This window comes from Caretta caretta, chromosome 2 (assembly GCF_965140235.1).
Source record: "Caretta caretta isolate rCarCar2 chromosome 2, rCarCar1.hap1, whole genome shotgun sequence".
Classification (NCBI taxonomy): domain Eukaryota; kingdom Metazoa; phylum Chordata; order Testudines; family Cheloniidae; genus Caretta; species Caretta caretta.
In genome coordinates, this window is record NC_134207.1 from 75,937,521 (window position 1) to 75,956,418 (window position 18,898).

General features: G+C 39.1%; 1 protein-coding gene across 3 annotated transcripts in view; it reads right to left on the minus strand.

The window, feature by feature from the left end:
• ASXL3 (ASXL transcriptional regulator 3) overlaps positions 1 to 18,898 on the minus strand; it is a 157,650-nt gene that overhangs the window by 53,336 nt on the left and 85,416 nt on the right. For 2 of the 3 annotated variants that reach the window (XM_048840568.2, XM_048840569.2), the window contains exons 3-6: positions 16,798 to 16,915; positions 10,149 to 10,266; positions 9,097 to 9,216; positions 4,120 to 4,283 (exon numbers count right to left, since the gene is read on the minus strand). In XM_048840568.2, the coding sequence (XP_048696525.2) occupies positions 4,120 to 4,283; positions 9,097 to 9,216; positions 10,149 to 10,227 (363 nt within the window). In that variant the 5' untranslated portion in view covers positions 10,228 to 10,266; positions 16,798 to 16,915. The remainder of the gene's footprint in view (positions 1 to 4,119; positions 4,284 to 9,096; positions 9,217 to 10,148; positions 10,267 to 16,797; positions 16,916 to 18,898) is intronic. The other variant, XM_048840570.2, reaches the window with a different exon arrangement.

Here is an 18,898-nt window from a genome sequence, read left to right on the forward strand (position 1 = left end):
CCCACCAGGCAGATTGCCCCAGAGCCAGGGCTCCACTCCCTTTCACAGAAAACCTCAAAATATTTGTCCCCCCTGCCAGCCAAATCATAGAAAAAACAAATTTCAAAATATCAAAACCCTCTGGGCAACGGAAATACCTTTTTCCACCCAGCTCTAGTTCCAAATTCTTTTCATGATATTTTGAACACAAAGAATGCAATATGAGCATCTTTACTGCTGAAATAAAATCTAATCAACATGCAACTTGGAACTGTTCAAACATGTAAGTTGTGAATAGCAGATGGCATTCACACATAGATATTTTTCTAACAAACATTCTGGATGTTAAGGAGAAAATTATTTTAAAATGTAGGGAACAATCATACAATCTTTACTCAGGCAAAATTCCAGTGAGAATAGGAAAGAGTACACACAACAATAGCATTGTGGTGTTCAACCTTTTCCATGTAGGGATCCATGCCCCTAAGACTCTGCTCCCATTTAGCAACATGGGAAGGGTGGGATGGTTGCGACTCCTCCACACCAGCTCATCTCCATATTGAGAACATTTATTCTGAAGTGCAGGATTTGGTCCTAAGCCTTTTTTGGACAAGAGGTTGGTATAAACACAATTAAACCTTGAGTTAATTTGGGGTTTTTTCTTTGCTTAACTAAAAAAGGCAACTCACTTAAGTAATGGTTGCTAAAAATGTTTGGATTTGTATAAACAAATGCATGACAAGTTTCAGCCCAATGCCATTTAAGACGGTGGAGTTATATAACTTAGAAAAATGGGGTTTATGACAGTAATGACAATTGACCATTCATCATACAGTTGTTCTATCTGGAGCAGTAATAAAGTGTAATTGAGTCTGCACTTACTCAACACTATATTTCATTGATCACCATACATGAAGACAAATAGTATTGATATATTACATTTACATAGCATCTTTCATCACAGCACTTCATATAGTATATCCATATAGCACTGCTGAAATGCAGTCATCTCTGGGGAGGACACCAGCCAACTATTGATTGCACAGTAGTATAAGGAGGGGAAAAAAAATTCTGAGTGTAATTGCATGTAGTAATTATCAGAAAAAAAGTTGTGGAAAAAAATCTGTGGAGTTTGGATTTCTCCGGCATTAGCAAGTAAGTGTACAGGTGTTCCCAGAGATGGGCAAGGAATGGGCAGGCATTTGCTTGGCTGACATGGTCACTGGGCACTAAAGTTTTCCTACCCCCAAATAACAAAGCTGCCAGGAGAGACTGGTGAAATTAAGTGTATATGATGGATGAGGACAGCAAGAGATACTGCTCAAGTGGCTGCCAGGGCTCCATTTTCCCACTTCCGCTGGAGACAGGTCTACAGAGAAAAGCCACTCTAGCTTTTCTGCTCCTGGTAGCAGGTGGCCCTCTGAAACAATGACACATGAACACCCTCAGACTATGTCTGTCTAGGCTTCTCAAAATCCCTTTCCCTCTTGCTCCCTGGCGGAGGGTGGGATAAGGGAATACCTTCCCTGGTATTCACTGAGTATGTCCACACTTCGAGCTGGAGGGGTAAACTGTGATTTGAGGAGATGCACCCACAGTAGCTATGATAGAGATAGCTATACTTATACACATTCAGCTTGAAGTACAGACATACCCTTCCTGGTTCTGGGGTTGGAGAAGATTGAGACGAGAGCGGGGCCTGTACAAACACAGAGAGAGCTCAGCTCAAAAAAGCCTTGCTGCTACAGGGAGTGGAAAAGAGCCTGCCAAGAGATCTAGCCTGCCTTAGCAGGAGAGATTAGGAAATTAGAAACCTGACAGGCCTTGTGTCTCACTCCTTCCCGCCAGTAGGTGGTGTATCAATGCCCAACACTCCTCCCAAACACGCAGATGTGAGAGAATGTCGTTACATTGATCAGCCCACTCCTGCTGCAGCCAGGAGGATGCCTTATGGGGCACCTTTTCAGACGTCACATCAGGAAACACCCACATTTGATATTACAACCTCTGTAAAGTAAAGGTCAGGGACAGGCCTCCAGAACTTCCATCCTCCAAGAGACAAGAAACCCTGAAATGATCATTCTTCCAGCCACCAAATCTGCCCACGATTCCCAAACATGTGCACCACCCCTGCTTTCCAAAAGCACATAAAAAAGAGAACCTGGGTTTCTGTTCAGACACATGAAAGACAGAAAGAGGCATGGGGAAAACATGAGACGAAAGAAAAAATACTGCTGCAAGAGTATGAGGCTGGCGGCGTATTCTTTTAGTAACGACTTTTCTTGGCCATGGAGGAATTGGGTTTAGTTTTGTGGTACTGTGCCTGTTGCACTTGTATGTATTATATCAAAGTTTATTGAAAGAAGAATGAGAAGGAAATGGTTTTGAAAAAAATCTTAGTAAATTTATATCTAATTTAGCAAACAGTCTTGTTTTTCATGCCAAAAGCTATGCAAAACTCAAAAAAAAATCGATTTTCCATGGTACTGAACATGAGTGCAGTTTTTACTGAATACATTATCTTACATGAAGGTAAGGCAGTAACCCAGTACTGTGGTCCCTATCTTTTTATAATCTTTACGTTAGGAGAATTGTAAATAATGCCAGTAGTTTTACAAATTGAAGTGTGAATGTTTAGCTCCAACTGAATTGGATAGGAAATAGGATCGTATCTAACAGACAATCTTATCTCTTCTGAATCACTAACTGAAAGCTGTTAGATAACTGAAAATTATCAATAAAATTTTAACTGCATCACAAATTTAAATCTAGCTGTTTTTTGGCCTGATGAAAAACTGTCCTTTTTAATTTTGTTGATAGTTATTTTAAGTGCATCTGAGGAGAATGAGAATAAATAATTCTACATAACTTCTGATGCAGATCTCGCTTTTAATGTTCGACTTCAAATATTCTCTGTTGACAAAGCATATAGTTTGAATAGTTCTTAAAATATAGTATATACTTTGTTAAGATGTTGAGTCAATCAATTGCTTATATTGTTCTCTATATCTTTCTGTTGCATTTTTGTGGCATCTGCCATTTTCACAAAAACTGAAGAACGAGCCAAGAACCTCAAGAGCTAAAGCCATGAGTCACAACAGTTTGACCTAAGAGCCAGGCTCTGTAGCTGGGGCTGTAACAGACTCAAATCCTTTGTGGACTGAGAACAGAGAGGAAATGTAACTCACTGACTATTTGCATACAACATAAGGACCTGATTTAGCAAAGTACTTAAGCATGTAACTAAAGTTAAGTACATGCCTAGTCCCATTGAAGTCAATGAGACTATACATTCGCTTAAATTAGGCAAGTGTTTAAGTACCTAGCTAAACTGGAGCCTAAATTACTATTGTTCTAACTCCTAACAATATGCTGGAGAAGACACAGAGAGGCTCCTCTGCCCCAAAGAGCTTACAGTCTAAAGGACAGATACAGAGAGGACAACACACGTTGGGAAACCTGAACTAATAACTTGAAAGATTTATCTTCTCCTCCCATGCCCATTCCCATTATCTCTAGTGGAGCGGGTGTTTGACTGGACCAAGTGAGCACTGGTGGGGCTCATGCAAGAAGTGAGTCTTTTTAATAGGGATATGAATGAGGTGAGAGGATGGAGGCCTGGTGCACTGGAACTGAGAATTTGTTCCAAAATGGGCTGAAGTGTGGAAGAAGGCATGGAGATAGGAGTGAGAGAAGGAAACAAATTAAGCATTGAGGCTGATAATGTTGGCAGAGTGCAGAGGCTGAGGAGAACATAGCAAAAAATGAGATGTGGGGTGAAATTGTGTAGGTCCTTGAAAGACAAGAAGTTTAAGCTTGCTAAGAAGGCAAAGGGGAGCAAGTAAAGGTATTCAACGGGTTAGGAAGGTAATCTGACCGGCTGCATTTTGGACAGGTTGTAATTGAGTGGTTTGGGTTTCAGGGAGGTCAGAGAAGTGGAGGCAGCAGGGAGGCAGGATATGATCTGGACACAAGTGAATGTTAATTAAAACTCTCTGATGCAGAATAGCTAAGAAAAACAATTATTTTACAAGTTTCATTCTATAATGATTTTGAGTGGAATCAAGTCAGACTTCGTAAATATTCAAAACACAAAAAGTTTTATTAGTAAGGAAGCAAATGTTTTATGTTTCTACTTACCTGCCTGTCTACTTCTGGAAGCAAAAGCAGAAGGTATTGTTGAAAATGCTGAGGTAAGGAAGCAAAGGTGTGTTTGTTTATTAAAGCCCTCAGGTTAGTGTTCACTAGAATAGATCCTGGTGTTTCTATGTCAATATCCTCAGCTTTGGTCCATTTCAAATGTCCTGGAGTAAATAAACAACACATTTACCTTTACCACAGATAACAGAGGGAACCGGAACAATAATTTTTCTCAAAAGTTATTTATATTTTATATAGTATAGTGCAGTCCAATAAGACAGAGCTTTGTGATGGGGAACACAGCTTTCTCCTGGATTCTAGGAGCTTCCTTTTATACATCCCAATGTTCACTTCCTCACCTTTCACAGCATCCATGTTCCAGTCTACACCATGACCAATATTCTCCTTCTTGAACTAGAAGTCAGGAAATCTTGATTTAGCTGAACAAGTAAATTTTCCTGTCATTTCACCAACATATTTTTAAGCATCTACTGCTAAGCAAAATTAGTTCACACAAGACTGAATGTCTGTTAGAACATATGTGGCTGCCTGAACAGGCTCAAGTGGGTGAAACTTTATTACACAGAGTGAAGTTTTTATTTGTGCTCCTGTACGTGCAGCACATTGTTATACACCTATCATATTCATTTGCTTTTTCTATATATTACCACTCTTCTGTATTTTTATTCTCTCTTCAAAAAACCTTCGTGCATTATCACAACTTGAGACATGTGATCACAGAGGAGAGACTGTCTAATTTATTAGTGATATATTAATTTTGTGCAAATAAATTCATATTTTTCTGAATTTTCATAAAATCTAAAAGATGTAAATAGCATACTGCAACTGCAGACTAACCCACTAAGAATCTGTCAAATGGGACAAGAAGACTCATTAAATTAATTAGCTGACCAGTCCCAGCAAGTCCAAAAGAACATGCCAAGTTCTAGGTGAGATTAAAAAAGAATAGATTTATACCCAGAAGGTTCAGTAGAAGTGCTCAAGACAGAAACTGCTGAGGCAAGCCACCTGAGATTCTTGTTTGCTTTAATATTTCAAAAGTCCTGCAAAGCGATGCTTCAGCAAGGTCACACCCAAGCAACAAGGTGAGTCATGCCCAAGTTCTGAGGGAGTCCCCTGAAATTTTTTTGTCATTATTGTTAATATTGAGAAGACTCAGCACTTATACAGGGCCTTTCATTTGAGGATCTCCAAGTGATTTGTAAAGGAGGGTAGATTATCCCTATTTTACAGATCGGGAAACTTGGGCAAAGAGACCTTAAGAGACTTGTTGAATGTTACTCAGTATGAAGAGTAACATGAATACAAGTACTACAATCTGATTTTTCTGGATTTCTTAAGACCCTTATTGTTTGGTCTCTGCTGAAAAGCTATGATAGTGTCCAACGAAAAGTTTGCAGCCAATTTGCAAATTCTATAGTTTTCCGCTTTGAATGAATAGAGAAATTCACAGCCTCCCATAAATTTCCTGCAATTTCTTGTTATTTTTCAACAAGCAACACTGACTGAATGAGATAAGGGTTAGTTTGTCTTCAGCATCATGTAACCTTATAAAACATATGCTTCGAACATCCTGCATTTCAATAGAGCAAAAACTCCATTAAAACCATTGAATCCCCTGTTATGAAGGACAATCATGTGGAAGAAGTGCTCATTTTAATGAGTGCATTACATTAAATTGCCTTCACCATCTGTTCCACCCACTAACTATACATGCAGAAAAAACATAATTTCCAAGTGTAATACGAGTAAGTATGATGTATATGATTTAAACGCATGTTTACAGTCCTTTCTTTTAACAACGTAGGATGCATCTGTCCTCACGTTTTAGGTGCAAATTGGAGAAAAATTGTTCTCCCCCACTAATATCTTCCCCTTTGATGGAAAAAGCTCATGGAAAGGGAAAAGGTGCTCCTAAAACTAAAAATGAGTTTTATACTGCGGAGTTGCTACCGTAGTATCTCCTCTAGAATGAAAGTTTCTGAGGTGGACAGAGGGTGTGATGTCTTGAAATTGCAAATAGCCCAAGAAGCTTTCAAAAAATCCAGTTTCATCTTCACAGATCTGGGGCATACACATGTTGTGTTGGCTCCTTCACCCTGCGATCAACTTCAATTCAGTATTACTGCAGAGACCATATGAATTAGTAGGAGTAATTGCTTTAACAACACAACATATCATCTCCAGAATAAAGTGCCGGTAGAATATTCTAATGAAACTGTGAAAAAAAAAACATGCTTAAAAATGTGTTCAGGAGGATGCCAAACATTGAGATGAGACAATACGTCTCTTCTTTGCTTATAGAGAGGTACCTCAGGCAGCCACCTTTTGAATTATTTTATGACCATCAACCTAGGGGACCCATAGCTATCACAGAACTGGAAACTGAGGTCAGATAAAAAATAGAGCCCTGCAATTATAGAATACACCCCAAAGATAAGAGAAACTCACTCAGTTTATTGAGCTGGCAAAGGAGAAACTAACACAAGTCCCAATAAATCAGAAGACATGGTATGATAACAGGGGCAAGGGAATTAAATATAAACCAGGTGAAAAAGTTTTGCTTCTGCTCCACAGCAGTGAGACTAAATTAGTAGTAAAATGGCAAGGACCATGTAGTCATGAGACTGGTAAGTCCTGTATATTATGCAATTTCCACAGCTGGTAAACAAGGGCAAAAATATATTCTGTGAATTTATTCAAAAGGGTGGAATGAACCCCAAAGTGGTCAGAAGGGTTTTCTTGCAGGGCATACCACAAGTAAATCAGAGAGTACAATAGAAGAAATACGGGAGATCGGGAGAGTCTCTGGGAATTCAGATAGTTAAGCAATGTCTGGAATTGAACCAGGCACAGCATTGGGATTTGGACCTACTCTTAAAGGTATATAGCAATTATTTTACTAGTACCCCAGAACACACTGATACTTACTCACACAATAGATATCGAGGGCCATAAACCCATAAGACAAAGATTCAAGCGTATATCTGAATGGATGAAACCTTTGGCAGAGGAAGAAAAAGAAAACATGCTCAAATTAAAGGTTCCTGAAACCTCCAGAAGCCCATGGCATTCCCCAGCGGTTACTCTGCCCCCAAAAGTTAGGGGAATTAGGTTCTGTATAGATTTCAGAAAAAATAATGCTATCTCTACATTTGATAACTATCCAATGCCAGGAGTTGACAAAACACTGGAGAAAATGGACATGGAAAATCTCTCTCAACCCTACATCTAGACAAAAATTACTGAAAGATCCCTCTAAACCCAGCATCCCATTGTAAAACAGAAGTTCCTACACCCTAGGGATTTTTTTTTATTTAACAACAATACCATTTGGTCTATATGGCCCACCAGCCACTTTTTAATTAAAGATTGATGGATAGTCTGCTGAAAGACAATGTATGAAACTGAGTCACATAACTCGATGATGGGCTGTTATTTAGCAAGACTTGGGTGAACTATCTGGTACACCTAAGAGCAACAGTCTAAGGCTACATCTACTCTACAGCCGGGATCGACGCTCTGAGATCAATGCACCGGTGGTCAATTTAGCGGGTCTAGTGAAGACCTGCCAAATTGACAGCAGATCACTCTCCAGTTGACCCCTGTACTCTACCCCCATTGAGAAGAGTAAGGTAAGTCAACGGGAGAGTTTCTCCCATTGACTTCCCGCGGTGTAGACCCCACGGTGACTCGACCTAAAGTACGTCAACTCCAGCTACGTTATTAAAGTAGCTGGAGTTGCATGGCGTAGGTCAACTTACCACGGTAGTGTAGACATAGCCTAAGAATTACTTATAGTAATCAATATGAAGACATGTGTTTAGCAAACAAAGAAATAAAATATCCTGTGGGGTTTTTTTTGTCTTTTTTCAGAAAATGGATTCATAAAACTAAAACAAGACAAAGTAAGGACACTGAAGGAGACCAAGGTTTTTACCACCAAAGGAAAACTTAAATCTTTTAAAACTTTTAAAAGGTTAGCCAGCTACTACAGAAAGTTTATTCCTAACTTCTGAGATGGCTGCTCCACTAACAGATCTCACCAAATACATGTCAAAAGGACTCAACAGACTGCTGAATGTGAACAATCCTTTGTGGAGATAAAGAAACAGTTATGTTATTACCCCATTTTACGTAGCCCAGTCTTTGAAAAACCATTTATTTTGCAAACAGTTGCTTCTAAACTGGGGATAGGAGCAGAGCTGAGCCAAGAATTTGAAGAAATGGAACACCCTATTCTGTATGTGAACAGAAAACTGTTCTTCAGAGACAGAAACACTCCACAACAGAATAGGAATGTCTGGCTTTTGAAAGGTTACTTTATCTCCTCTTAGGACAAGATTTTACATTAATTACAGATCATCCTCCTCTAAATTGAACAATATGAAAATATTTGGTATTTAGCACTACAGCCATTTAGCTTCAAAATAATGCATGAGTCCTAAAATCAACATAAAAATGAGGGTACCATGTCTCATTATGGGATGGAATATGAAAATGTTATTGAACTAACAGGTTTTCTCCTGACAAGAAGAAAGAATGTGCCATTCTCTTCGGGAATAAGAAAGAGAAGATTGGGAGAAAACATAACAGGAGATAAGAATACTTTCCAGCTAGTAAAGAGGGTAATGCAAAAAGCAGTAGCTAGTTACAAAATGGCCTCTTTGGAGGCCAAAATGCAACTACTTGGCTCTGTCACATTTAAAAGGCCAGTTGCAGAAAGGCATGCTAGGAAAAAGATTCCTATATGAAGGCAACCCTGCGGAATTCACAGGGATGAGGTAGCCATCAAAGGAGGTATGCTACTGGGGAAGAGCCTGCTTTTGCATTGATAACAGCATCAGCATATTACAGTGACAAAAGGAACTCTCTAAAGGGAGATTACACGATTTATAAAAACTTCAGTATTATAGTAACAAATAAAATACTTTAGACATCCCAAGTCCTACTCACCTAAACCAGACTTTTTTAATCTCTTTAAGTGCTGACTTGTTTGTTTTCCAGTTGGAGATTTTTGCCCATGTTTCATTTCTTTATCAGAACTGTCTGCTTCACCATTTTTTGATTCAGATCCTTAAAAAAACCAGAAACACATTACAGGGATGCACTTTATTCCTCCTTCAAAACAAAAACAAAAATAAGGGTTTTCTTTTTTTTTTTTTTAAATCAAGAGCAACATCTAATTTATCTGATACTTGCTGAAAGGTAATATACCTTTTTGGCCACAATTTGATTCCTGAGCACTGGAGGAAATGGAAGGAAAAGTTCAGTAAATCAAGTAAGTTGTGAAAACTAAAGTTTGCTGAACACTGCAGTCAATCAAGATGTTCACTAATCCAATATAAATAGTGCTCTGCTATGATAGTCAAGAAATATCTTTAAAAATAATTAAGCTCCATATTATGGAGTAATAAAGCAATCAAGGGAGAAAAAAAATCATTTCTTTGCAAAGTAACTTTTACAAAAGAGGTGTACCTGGAAAATACAATCATCGATCTGTTATAAATGTGGATGTACATCTCTGTAGGATCCTTTTAAAATGAAGCGGCTAACAACCAGAACTAAAGGCCAGGGTTGCACCGTGGTGATAAGAATGTTGCCAGAACAAAAAACCTAATGCAAGGATCTTTGGTATTGCAATGGAGAACTGAGACACAAATTCATACTCACAGAGGAGTTGTTTTTTGATGGCGTTGAATGCTAGCATGTGGTCTTCCATTAGAGTTCCACAGACAAACAGAAATGTTACTTTGCATTCCCTTAAAGCTGATTCTGCTATCAATTGTCAGTTTATTATATACTTTCAGTTTTTTAATAATAAAACAAAGAAAAAACCCTCCATCTTTGACTCACTAGATTTGGTAAGGAAATAAAGAAGTTATACAAAACTACTATGTGGAAATATCATTATTTGCAGCAATTCTAAATTTTGTATGCTACAGATTCATTCAGAGGAAGGCTTTGTGACTAGAACTAATATTTCACACAGTCCTTTAGCTATTTACCTGAAGGTGAATCCGACTGCTCATCAGACACCTTTAATGGTGTCAAAACAACACGAGGAACAGTCTTGTTAACCATCATTGAGACTCCATTTCTTCTTTTCTGCTGTTGTCTTAAAGCCTATAAAAATAACAAAACATAAAAATGCAACAAAAATACTGCTTTTAAGTGGATTACATGAGACATTTGCCTACCATTAAATTGAACCTCCTAAGATAATTGTACTTTACATAGTTACTGATTTTTCAGACTTCACACTAGCCCCCTTTATGTCATTTTCTTTTAAAAGCATAAAATGAGGCTTTTGGTTTTTAAGATAAAGAAGATGCACCTTAGATCATTTTCCAATACAGTTTTGACAACAAAGAAGCATATAACTGTTTGCTCTACCTTAGCAGCACAACATGATAACCCATGGAATTTGAAACTAAGACATCCAAGGAAAATAAATGTAAAATAAATGTTTTGAAACCAGAATAAAAATGTGTGTGTCTGCACATCTCTTGCAGGTGCATCCTCTCCAGTACACTGCTCAGTCAATCAAGTTAACACAGAGTGTCATCAGTATGTACAGCATGTAAGGACTACAGTATTGATGCACTCACTCAGCCGTGAGTAGTGCTGCACAAAATCACTGAACATGGCAGGAATCATTTATTTCTGTGAAGGGAATCAGTCCTAATCTTGGAAACCTTGCAGCACTTGGCTTCTGTCTGCTTGACTTTGGGCATTAACCTTCAGAACACGAACATGATGGTGTTCTGGCAAATCCAGGGGAAAATGAGACAAGAATAAATCTCTACAAATGGGAGTGCTTTGTGTTTCATAAATGGATCAACCACAGGGGTTAATAATGTAATACAAAAATATAAAAAGTTTAGAAACAGTGAATATCTGCCAGATTATTTTATACAGAAAAAGACATGAGAATCAAAGGTCTTAAAAATATATGAATACGAACTTTTGCCAGTTAAGATATTTACAAGAATTGAAAGTTTGGAACAAGTCAGAATGGACTGGACTTCAATACTGATCTTCTCTAATCTTCTGCAACCTAAATATTGCACTCTTCTTTTCCTCTCTGATTTGTGTTTTGGTTTTTTAGATGGTACTCAAATAGAGGGCATGTTTGGAAGGACTAAAGGGATTATTCATACTAAACATCAGTGCCTGGATTTATGAAATTAATTCTGTAATTCATCTGCAGTACATTCATAAAATATTTCACATAGGTAAAACAATTCCAAAATCCTAAACAATTATCTATTGCATTTAAATAATACACTATAAAATACATTCAGCCACATAAAAATATAGTTAAACTATTTCATTAATGTATTAATAGGGTGCTTATCCAAAGGCATCTAAGCACCATGTAATACAAACCAAAATAAAACATCTGGAAATCAAACGAAAGAGAGAAGCTGCTCAGATCCACATGAGGTTATCCCAAAGGTCAGCGCAAGCAGAAACCAGAACAGTCAAGACCAACCCCAAATTTCACACCTCATCTCACCAGCCATACCAGAATGTACACAGTGCCAAAAATTGTCTTGAAACATTTCCCTCAATCCATAGTATTGCCTGGCTAAAATTAAACCCAGATGTCACTTACCCAAATAACAATGTCATTTAGATAGTAAATTTAAAAAAAAAAGTCAATAAAGGATTAATTGAAAAGGAAGCAAAGTTGTGTGATATCAGTCAGCATACATACGTAACCACAACTCATCTCTCTTTATTAACTCCCTTAGCAGCTTCAAATACATGTTGAACTGCAGGGAGAGGAGATTATAAACCTGCAATCTCCTACGGGGAGACCCCTAAAGTGAAATTGAGCCGGTGCCCGTGACCAGAGTCCACCCCCTACCAAGACTGAGCATATCCATTCGGGAGCACTCTCACTCCCCTCCACCATGGACTTCAACCTTGTCATCAGCACCTGATGGAAACCAGTATTTTGTATATATTACACAGAAAATGCAACAGAGGCATATTTGCTTTCTGATGAATCAGTTTGATGGGCGAAAGTAAGAGATGGGGTATTCTCCATCCACAAGAAGTTTTAGTCTATTTCAATCTAACGTAGCCATTTTCTAATGAACCCATAACCAATGTATCTGGGCATCGAATACAAAGTTACGCTTCTCTTCGTCACTCAGATTTATTTTTAATTTAAATTTTCATAATTTATTTGTTTTGAGACCCATGGTCTTCTATTTAATAATCAAGCAGCTAACTATGGGAATGATCCTGGAAACTTATTGCCATGCATGGATTTTTCCTTGTGTCTGGAGCCCCACCTGGAGTCCTGGTGGAGGAATTGAAATAAGGGTCCGTACACGTGGATACGTGCAGGATTGGGCCCTAGGATAATGAAAGCTATAAAGCTACATGTGCATTGTACTTTTACTTTAGTTAGTTATAAAAGTACCAATGAAGAATATAGTTTCCAGCGAGGAAAAAATGTAAAACTACTAACTCAATCCATGCCTGTCCTCCCTCCAACCTCCCAAAGGAAAAATATGGAAAAAAACTGAATAATTTAAAATTGATATCTATTGTAAAGCAATGTCTGGGTTTTTTGTCAGCCCACCCTGTTTGCTGGGGGATGCTAATCCCTGCTGACTCATCACAACAGACGGAGCTTGTCACTTCCACCCTAGATTTAAGGCCCTTTGGGCAGTGGGAGCTGAGGTCTAGCACTGAGAGGTTTTTGCAAGAAAAATGTAGGAAGAGACAAGATTAGGAAGACATCTCAGTCAGAGGTTTATGTTTTTATTGTTATTCTAGTAACCAATAAAACCCAATTCCAGAAAGAATAAGTTTGGACTAAAGAAGCGTGTGCATACTCTTGCAAGGTGGAGACTCTACCTGCATACACCTAACCTGAGGGGTATCAATTTTAGGATACAAGACTACTGAGAAGAATCTTGTATCCTAAGATTAATTAGGATAAAAGGCTGTAAAAGGCAGAGTCCAAAAGAGAACACAAATTACTGGATAAACAGCCTACTTTACTAACTGTAGAATTCTAATTCCCAACTGATTTCCATTAAGTAGTCACGAAGGAAAGCTTGCTTTTTTTTTTGCCCCCACTAGAGAGCAGCAATGCACTGGAGGTTTCGTGGTATTTCCTAAAATACAGGCCAATTATATTTAACTGATTTTAAGGTGGGAAAGACTCTGACCCAGGTGGAAAAATGGCTGTTCTCCCTGTTAACAACTGAAAAAAGCCTCCCTTAGGGGAGGAATAAAAGAAAATGTTATCAAGCCAAACAGTAACTGGGGAGAAGAAAAACCACACACACCCTAAAGATGGTGTAAATTCCTCTCCAAACCCAGAAGATCAAATCGTCAAGTTTTGTGTTTGTACCTTACACTGTTCTGAAATCTGAGTGAATTTTTTACATCTCTACAATTCATAAAGAAACAGTGCAGCACACAGATAAAGAATTAATACCGAAAAACACTTCTATTTGAGATTAAACGCATGACATGCGGAGAACGTTAAAAAATCAGTTATTAACAACACAGCTATGTAACACTTGGTTGCATCAGGCAACATCATCCTGGATTGCTACTTTGTGCTATAAATGTCAAGTCTACATTCTGAAACTTCTATCATGAAACATAACCTTTGAAATTTCACACATTATGGATCAGAAATGTTAGGCTATGGAATTTTTCTGGTCTGACATATGAAAAACAGGATCTATGCCATGCTGAAGAAAATCTATTACGCAAAATAAATGAGTCCACACCATGACTATGGATTCTAAATTGGAAAAGATGAAACAGATAGATTTATACTGTATCACCAATTCATTTCACATCACCATAAATGTAGTGAAATTCATAAATCTTTGTCCCTTCGCTTACCCTATTCTGCTAGCCAAATTAAAGAAGTCTAACTGCTATTCCTCCATTAAACTAAAATCTCACTGACAACTTTTTTTCACAGATACTAAAAAAACCACAGCAGTGAGCATTACAACATACTTCCAATATTCTTATGAGGCTGCTACATGCTTAAGCTTTTTAACACACATTAAAAATGTTGAATCATAAATACATAAGTGCAACACTAAGCACTTTGTACAATAGTATTATCTTAAAACAGTCTCATGAAAACTGCTACAGAATATAAGAGTAAGATCCAAATACATGGAAGGAATTTATTTATTACATGCTAGACCAGTGGACCAGGATTAATAACGTATGTAAGAATAATGGTAAATAATTTTGAGAGGCAGGGCAGTCCAGTGGATAGAGTACTGGACTTGAACTCAGAAGACTTGGGTTCTAGTCTCATCTCTACCACTCATCTGCTGTATGACCCTGAGCATTACACTTCTGTATCTGTTTGGATTCCCACCTTTTGTCATATCCATTTAAACTGCAAGCTCTTTGGGGCAGAGCTTTCTTCTGAAATGTATTTGTATAGTGACTAGCACAATGGGGTGCCATTCTTGGTCAGGCTTCTATATGCTACTATAATACAAATTAACTGAACATTATGTACATGAGTGATGGCATGGAGGTAAAATGTAATAAAACATACAGCAGCATGTGTGTGTTAAACCAGCATTACTTCTTCTACAAGAAGCTTGATCATACATCCACAACTACAATTTCCATAGATCATTGTAGTACAAAAGTAAAACTATTTTTTGTTGCTTTTCAACAGCACAAAGAAATTGGAAAGACAAAAGGGCTCATGTTTGTGTTAAATAACCATTCTGACTTGCATAAGAATCGGGACAAAGATGGCATGTGCATCAGTTAACTCACTAATGATTTTACTTTCAAAAGAAGAGAGCTTGTTTCAAAACAAAAAACGGTTTGTGTAGTATTAAGTGGTTAACAGTGATCAACTGAAAAATCTTCTATGGAGAAAAACTCTCTCTCTTCCAACTTAGCAAAAAGCAAACAAGCTACACAGGAAGCAGCTTGTGTCATATGTTTTTATTTTAATAAAAAGACTGGACTATATTAATGTGATCTAGATACTGGTTAGTTTGCACTTGAAGGGTCTACATGGTGCAGTGCAGCATGCTAGTACGTGCTGCAATTTACAACCCCACGGTCTGAACTGCTGAGTCATGCAGACTATTTTGTAATTAAAATAAAAACCAAATCACCATTTTCCTTCAAACCAAACTCCCCAACCATGGAGCACAGACCACACAAAGGATATGCTCAGCTAGATTCTCTTTCTGTTTCTCCTAAATAAAACATGTATCATGCCACTTTTAACTGAACTAGTGACATTACATCAATGTAAATGACAACGGTGCAATGTACCTTGCTTCTCCGCAGACCTGCCCCATGCCCACACACAGCATGCCAGTCAACAGTGCAGGCACACTGCCATCTGGGTACCTATCCCATAGTCGCCAGCATAGCTCCCTAAAGTAATGGGTTGAGAGAGATTTGGAAAGGCTTCTTTGAACCCAAGGGAGTCGTGGAATAAGGTGGTCCAACTTCCATATCTCCCTGGGAAACACAGCTATTTCTGCAAAATATTTTCAAAATGGAGGTCAGGCTGAATGGACAGAGCTCATTATTTGCCCAGGGAGAATTTTCTGCTGGAGGCCATGAAAATTAATGGCCAGACATTACATGTGGCCCAGGAGAGGCAGCAGGGGATGTTCCAGTGGAAACTTAGATGAGCAGTGCATGGAAAACATGGGGGCAACTTGTTTGTCGAGAGAGAAGCTTGAGCCATCCTCAGCCTAGCCTAAGTGACTCCATGAGTGACTTAAAAGAGAATTTTGTCAAGCCAAGTGCTACATTTGGGACAAGACCATCACCACAGACTGGTGGACAGAGTTGTTCAAGACTTTGGAGAAGCAGCAGTGGCTGCAAAACTTCGAAAGAAGTAAGGAGAGCTTTTAGCTCCTGTCTCAAAAGCTGACCCCAACAATGCAGCAGTGGTGGATTGACCTGAGGTAGTTGCTAACATAAGGATACATTTTTTGATACATTTTAAAATCTTATATGATTTTGGGTGTGGGAAATGGTAAAGGAGAGAGGTGCCCAGAAGGATTTAATATGGTAATGTTTCAAGCTTAAAACATTTTTCTTAATGAAATTTAAGAGAAAGAAATCCTGAAAACCATGTTTATTAAAACACAAAACATGCAGGCCTGCTGCAATAAGCATCCAATACAATTAGCCACAACCCCCCACACAGTTAGTTATTGGACACAATATGAACAGAGAATGAACCTGCTCCTGTTCTCTTTTTCCTGACAATAGGCAGGGGTTGAGTAACATGAAAATGACCAGGAGGCAAGTTCTATAAATACTGCTACTTTCCCATACCATGGCACTGTCTTGAGGAGCTGGTGTCCACGCACAGGGACCTGTGGAAGGACACATCATGCACTTTGCTTTCAGGCTCTACATGTACTCCCTGAAGAGCAGCCTCTAAAACACTCGTGCTTCCAACCTCATTTTCCTGTCATGATCATTTTAAGTCATGACTTCTCAGTTCTCTTCCCTATTCGTCTTGGAATTCAAAAAAGCAACTTAGTTTGTCCTCCTCACACTTCTGTTTCTTGGCTGCATTTAGTAAGTTCTATCACTGTCCCTCTCCATGTTTCCCTGAAGGTAAAGAAACAATTCATCTCTCTCATTTTTCACCTGTTGACACGAAGATTTGTCAAGCAATCTGCCTCTTGTGTTGCCAGATGTCTGATCACACTCTGCTTATGCTGAGAGCTAGCATTTCCCAGCTGTGGCCTGGATGCAGTGGTGGTTTCTAAAATGAAATATAAGGAAATGGTTAATATGCACATTAACAGACTAGACCCCTTACAATACCAAGAATGCAATACAAGCAACGATTTTAAGTTCACTTTGGAATTCCAAAGCCTCCAAGGAAGACACCCTGTGCTAGGATTAGAGATGGTAATGATCATCTCCCTAAAATTTATTTATTTTTGTTCCCTGATGAAATTTTGGGTTAGCTGGAAGGTGTTTGAGTGTGTTCCCGGTAGGAGGTAAAGGATGTACATTGCAGTACAGTGAGATTAACACTGGGTTACTTATTGCAGACTGCAAGATTAATGGAAAGACCCTCTGCACTAGATTGTAGCAAAGTAAAGGAATTGCTATTAAGGTGAGCGTAAGGTGGCAGGGGGAAGAGAGGCTGATATATTTGCTGTACTTATTTTCTCAATTGGTAACATAGGATGTGCAATGGAGCTGAAGAAAGTGAAGCGAGTTTATAGGAGGGTAAGGGAGTTTGGGAACTGAATTAAGGATGTATGTCTACAGCACTGTCTTTCCCAGAATATATTTTTTTAGAACATTTGGGAAACTTTGGGCTAAATTACACCAATATCTGATAGGCCAGTATCTTGTGCGGACTGACAGAGCCATGCTTTCACTGCTCTGGCCTATAGCTGCTTTAAAGCAGGTTGCTACCTGATAATAGCTTGGACTTGTGTCCCATGTATGTGATAGAAAGACAACGTGAAATGTAGTTGGAAATAGATAAGTGCTTTATGTCCTCTTACCCAAAAGCAGCATGTGGACCAAGCCATAGTCCCCATCATGTAGCTTTCTGAAAGCATTCCGTTTTGCCATTTTTAATATATCTGTGTTTCTGTAACTTTATTTTTTAGCTTTCCCTGCTTGGTCATCCTGTTGAGACTGGTCTTGTGGCATGGCTCAGAAACCATTATGCAGAATTTGCCAAGTACTTGTATCCTTAGTTTGAACAGCAAGTGTAGCTGACAAATGGGGTGTTGTGCGTGGGGCAAATGGAGAGGGCTCCTGACTCTGGCAGCGTTCACTGGAGGAAGGGGTATGGAGCTGCCATTTTTGCTACCACAACACAGCAAGTGGAAGGGTTCCTTCCTCCCTCAGAAGAGACTGCATCTACCCATTTCAAGAAAGTTATAGCAGCGCTCAGATGAACCCAGCCATCAAGCATGCAGATAAAGCCCAAAGCAGTAAAAACAGCAGCAGCAACATACCTTGTGTGGAGGTCCCCTTATTTCCTGAGCATCACATCCTCCCAAACCCACTTGGCTGCTGTCTCTGGAACTTGTCTCAATCAAGAGGGCTTGAGGCCCCAGCACAGTCGCAGACATGTTCTGGCCCTCACTCTGATTCTAGGCCTGGATGATGGTGTCCTTCTCCTCTTCCTCCCACAGCACGCTGCTGGGTGCCTTGGTGCTGTCAAAAAGGAACTCCACTCCAAAGGGCTAAAAGTGAGGCAGATTTTCTTCCCTGCCTGGAAGGTCTACTGGCACCCTAGGCATTGTTGCACTGCAGCTTCAGACTCTTTATCTTCTCCTGGCACTGTCCCATGGAGCAAGTGATAAGCTCCTGGGCAAAATGCTTTTACGCCTGGTCACAACAGAGTTCAGCAGATACTATCACTTCACCATCCTTGTGGTTCACAAGCGTCCTGTGTCATCTGCATCAGACCAGTCGGTAGATATGCTCATATGATGGCTTCTTCTGAGAAATGCCCCAAGAGCAGCTTGGTAAATGTAGCAATCACAAAGAAGTGGATGCTAGTGAGAACGTGTGTGCCATGAGATCTAAAGTGGGTGCAGCAGCTCATTCAGTACAAGTGAGGGACTTGCAGAAAAAACTTGACCCAGATCAATAGAACAGAAATTTTACCAGAGAGGCGCACTGGAAGATGGAGTAATTGCCCATCGCAGCTGCTATGCCAGAACTTGAGGTCTGTACTTGAGTTAACCTTGCTCACAGCAAGTGCAACTTA